At 54.3% G+C, this 5,046-nt stretch overlaps 1 protein-coding gene across 2 annotated transcripts in view; it reads left to right on the top strand.

The window, feature by feature from the left end:
- The window catches only part of AXL (AXL receptor tyrosine kinase), a 34,562-nt gene that overhangs the window by 13,515 nt on the left and 16,001 nt on the right, over window positions 1–5,046 (top strand). The window contains exons 7-12 of one of the 2 annotated variants that reach the window (XM_006165271.3): window positions 426–636; window positions 943–1,082; window positions 1,738–1,888; window positions 2,074–2,100; window positions 3,195–3,327; window positions 3,581–3,672. In XM_006165271.3, the coding sequence (XP_006165333.1) occupies window positions 426–636; window positions 943–1,082; window positions 1,738–1,888; window positions 2,074–2,100; window positions 3,195–3,327; window positions 3,581–3,672 (754 nt within the window). The remainder of the gene's footprint in view (window positions 1–425; window positions 637–942; window positions 1,083–1,737; window positions 1,889–2,073; window positions 2,101–3,194; window positions 3,328–3,580; window positions 3,673–5,046) is intronic. The other variant, XM_006165272.3, reaches the window with a different exon arrangement.

A 5,046-nucleotide genomic window follows, 5' to 3' on the forward strand; every position in this document is an offset into this window, starting at 1 on the left:
ACACCCGGTGTGAGTTTCAAGCCGCTGGGTCTGGGACTCGAACTGCAGTCAGCCCTGTGAAAGTCCAGCACTTGAACCGCTACACCTACCTGCTGGCCTGGGGCATAACCACATTTAATCTTGAAACAATGCCAGAAGACATTTGCTCCCCAATGACCCCATTTTCCAGATGGAGAAACTGAGTCTCAGAGAGGAAAAAGAGTATTGGCATAGGTGGCTTTTGCAAGTGGTGACAAAGCCACCTCGTGCAGTCATTTGCGAGGTCTCCTTTCTTTGCAAATCTAGTATCCCTGGGGCTACAACACTCACACCCCGCATCCTTGCAAAGTCGTGCTGTCTCTCCAGGACAACGACAATCCAGAGTCTTATGTCTGCCTCACGTGACTGTGCGGTTCTCCTGGCCTCACGCCTTTCTCTCTTCCCAGGCTGTGCTGTCGGACGATAGGGTGGGCATCTCGCTGGGAGAGCCGGACCCCCCAGAAGAGCCTCTCACCTTGCACGCCAGCGTACCCCCTCACCGACTCCGGCTGGGCAGCCTCTACCCTCACATGCCTTATCATATCCGGGTGGCGTGTGCCAGCAGTCAGGGCCCCTCGCCTTGGACCCACTGGCTTTCTGTGGAGACACCGGAGGGAGGTAAGGGCTGGGGAGGGAGATGGCATTCACTAACCCCCTGGACCTTGCTTCCCTCGGTGCTCCCCTCAGCATCTCCTTTCACCCATTTGCCCCACATGACCTCAGTCTCCTTCCCATTCAGCCCCCGACCCTTCAGCACTGCCCACTGGCATCTCTCCCAGACCTCTGCCCTGTGCTTCCGCTCATGAGAGGCCTGCATGAGTGCCCACGTGCATGCCCTCTGCACCCTGCCCCCACTTCCTGGGAACAGGGGCGGAGATCAGGAAGAGGTGGTGGTGCCAGCTTCCCCTCTTCCCTGTCCTCCAGTGCCCCTAGGTCCCCCTGAGAACGTTAGCGCCATGCGGAATGGGAGCCAGGCCTTCGTACATTGGCAGGAACCAAGGGCACCCCTGCAGGGCACCCTCTTAGGGTACCGGCTGGCATATCGAGGCCAGGACACCCCTGAGGTGGGTGCTGCTGGCTGGGCTGGGGCCGAGTGACTGGGGGAGGAGAGAGATGGAGAGGAGTACATAAAAGGGCAGACAGGGACAGTGGAGTAGTTGGGTAGTAGACAATTGCACTATCCCTAGGGGAGCACATTTTGGGGAGATTAAAGGGGTCTAGGCCAGGCTTAGGGAATGGCTATGTGGGAGCCATGGCAGAGGCATTTCAGTAGACATGTATATTCCTGCAATAATTTTACTGCAGAGTCGTGTAGCTTCTCGAGGAATCATTTGCACAAAGATACCACCTAGGCTGGCAACACTCCCCTGGCAGAGCGAGAGGATAGAAAGTTAGTAGGGGGTGGAAAGATGAAGGTGAGACGATAACTCAGTTCTTCAACGAGCATTTCTTGAGTGGTACTGTTCGCCAAGCACCGCGCGGAGGAAATGAGGCCAGCAGTGAGTGAGACAAATGAAGCCCCTGCCCTGTGCAGGTCATGTCTTATTGGACGTGCGATGGAGAAACAGGATGAAAAGGATGGGGCAGGAGGTCAAGGGGAGGAAGGGGAAGGGGGTAAGGGCTGGAGGGTGAGGAGAGGGCTTCGAGAAAGATGAGGAGTTGAGGACAGGGTAAAGGCTTAAGTTCTGGCTGAAGCCTGATGCCACTTCTGAACTCTAGGTGCTCATGGATGTGGGGCTAAAGCGAGAGGTGACCCTGGAGCTGCGGGGGGACGGGCCCGTGCCCAACTTGACAGTGTGCGTGGCAGCCTACACCGCTGCTGGGGATGGGCCCTGGAGCCTCCCTGTGCCCCTGGAGCCCTGGCGCCCAGGTAACTCCAAAGCTGTGCTCCACCGCTTTCTACCTGCCCACCTACTCGCTCCCCATACCTTTCAGTGTTACCCCAGCCCCGGCTCTCTTGCTATCCTGAGCCTCCCCAGAGCCCCCCGTCCCTCACGTGAGTCACGCCAGCCTTGCCCTCTCTAAGCAGCTCCTGCATATGCTTTCTCCTCACAGGGCAAGAACAGCCAGTCCACCAGCTGGGTAAGGGCTTCACATCCCTCTCCTCCCTCCCTCCCTTCAACGCCCAGTGAGGGCTCCGCACTGTCACTACACACAGCTCTTGTGCCTCTCATGTTTTCCAAACTCACCACTCTAACCCTCCACGTCTGAGGTTTGTGTGGTCCTTCATGGAGGTGCCTAGAATGGCCCAGCACAATGGACCCAGTGAGTGGTAGATTGGGGGTGGATGGAAGGGAGGAGGCAGAGGGGGAGGGATGAACGAACTGATGGGTAGCGTAACGGCTATGTCACTGGACTCCCATGTAGTCGACCGCGGTTCGAGTCCCGAACCTGGCAGCTTAAACTCACACTGGGTGTGTGTACGTGCGTGCCCAAGATCCCGAGAGGAGAATGGAGGAGAAGGGATTGCAGCGTGGCCATCCCCCCCTGGGGGGTGATTTCTTGCTTTCTGTCTCTCTGGTGAGCACACGCGCCCTATAGCAAAAACCTCTCCAAGAAAAAAAAAGATGCTAGGTGCGGGATTTGAACTTCAGTTGGGCCATGTAGGAGACTGGCACCATAACCATTATGCCACCTGCTGGCCCCCTACTCTTTTGTTTAATTATCAGAGGGCATGTACTCACCAGAGAGAGACACAGAGAGAGGGAGAGGAAGAAAGCACTCCCCCATGGGATGTGAAGCAATTGAGAAGCAATTCCTTTTCCTCCTTTTCTCCATCCTAACAGGATTTCAGGCGCGCATGCGCTCACACACACGTACTACACACGCATACACACACACCCGTGCCAGTGTTTCTCAAGCTGGTGGGGTGGGGATTTGAACCATAGTAAACCATGTGGAATCCAGCTCCCCCAACCAGTAGGCCATAGGGCCAGCCCTCCATCCTACTCTTAACTCCCCACCCTACACATTTCACACTCCTTCTGCTGCCATGCACACTCAGCATATCGCATGCCCCGTCCTGTCCCTGGGGTACTGAACACGTCCATCATGCTCTCATCAAGTATGTCCACATCTTTTCCCATGCCTCCTGACTCCCTCCCTCATCACCCCCTTGGGTCCCAGAGGCTGGATCCGGGGCCTCAGCCATGACCAGTCTCCTGTGCCCCCGATAGTGAGTGACCCCCCAGCTCCTGCCTTCTCGTGGCCCTGGTGGTATGTGCTGCTGGGAATAGTCGTGGCCGCTGCCTGTGTCCTCATCTTGACCCTCTTCCTTGTCCACCGGCGGAAGAAGGAGACGCGCTATGGGTGAGTTGGAGCCCCCAGGGAGCCTTAGGCAGACTAGAGTGGAGAAGCTGGAGGCAGGGAGGAGGTTGGCACAGGAGAAGAGGTGACCAAGAATCAGAAGGAAAGCAGAATCTGGAGAACGAATGGAAGGCAGACGGTGGCAGTCCAAGGCACGCAGGGCTTGGGGCTGAGATGGTGCTCACTTTCACTGCTGGTGGAAGGAGGGGTTTCCACATGGGTCTGCCCTGCCCTTACCTTCTCTTCTTCCCTCCAGAGAGGTGTTTGAGCCAACAGTGGAGAGAGGCGAGCTAGTGGTCAGGTACCACGTCCGCAAGTCCTACAGCCGTCGGACCACTGAAGCCACCTGTAAGTGACCCCCCCCCAAGATTCCCTGCCCTGATCTGGGGCTAGAAAATATAGAGAATTGAGCTGAATGGGCTTCTATACATGCGTAAGACAAAAATTAAGCCTTGAGTATTAGAAGCTCAGACTTTAGAACCACACAGAGCTTAGAATAATAGGATCGGATCCAGTAATTGTTTTTCTGTTTTCTTTTTTCAGTTTGCTATAGGGCTCATGCTCTCACCAGAGACAGTCAGACAGAGAGAGAGAGAGAGAGAGAAAGAGAGATAGAAAGCACTCTCCAGGGAGGCTGACCAAGCTGTAATCCTTTATCCTCTATTCTCCTTTTGGAATTTTTGGACACACATGCACACACACCTGGCGTATTTTTCCAAGCTGCCGGGTTCAGGCTCAAACCACACAGTTGGTTATGTGGAATCCAGCTTTCTTAACTACCATCCACATGGCTGGACCCATAGTATATAAAAGTTTCATTTATTTATGAAGAGAAACACATGGAGAGACTCTTGATAGGTCATGCCATGCCACAATCATCCTACCCTAGCCCCCCAGCCAGTCAGGACTACAGACATCTCCCCATCATACCTGGTGGGTTCAGGAGCCAAACCTGGGTCTCCCATGTGGTTCTAGTGGTTCTAGGACTGCGCAGTGGCACCTACTGCCTGCACCAACATGGCTGCGCCTTAGACACAGTAAATCTTGGAAAACTCATACCTCAGAGTCCCAGAATCTTAGAACATTGTCGTGATGATGATGTCAGTGATGTTATGATGACACCGAGGATGGTGATGCTCATTTGTGATGATATTAAACGGTGATGTGATGTTGAGATTCGATGAGGGGGCAGATGATGGTGATAAGGATGATGAAGATAGGACAGCTAAGCCTAATACTGCCTACGTGACAGTGGCTCTTCTAAGCATTCTACTTATGTCACCTCAGTGAATTCTCACAATCACTGAAGGAGGTGGGTCCTATTATTACCACCATTCACAGATGCAGGAGTCGTGGCACAGAGTGGTCAAGTAACTTGCCCAAGGCCACACAGTTTGTAAGTTGGATAGCTGGGGTTTCAACTCAGGTAATTTTGCTCTGAAGTCCATACCTGCCACACTCTAGTGCCTCTTGGAGTTATAGAACGTTAGAAAGATAGTATTGAGTCCCAGACCCGGTGGCTTAAACTCATGCTGGGCGTGTGTGCGTGCATGCCCAAAATCCCTAGAGGAGAATGGAGAAGAGTGGAGAAGCTGGAGGCAGGGAGGAGGTTGGCACAGGAGAAGAGGTGACCAAGAATCAGAAGGAAAGCAGAATCTGGAGAACGAATGGAAGGCAGACGGTGGCAGTCCAAGGCACGCAGGGCTTGGGGGTGAGATGGGG

This window comes from Tupaia chinensis, unplaced genomic scaffold (assembly GCF_000334495.1).
Source record: "Tupaia chinensis unplaced genomic scaffold, TupChi_1.0 Scaffold143861_1, whole genome shotgun sequence".
NCBI lineage: Eukaryota > Metazoa > Chordata > Mammalia > Scandentia > Tupaiidae > Tupaia > Tupaia belangeri.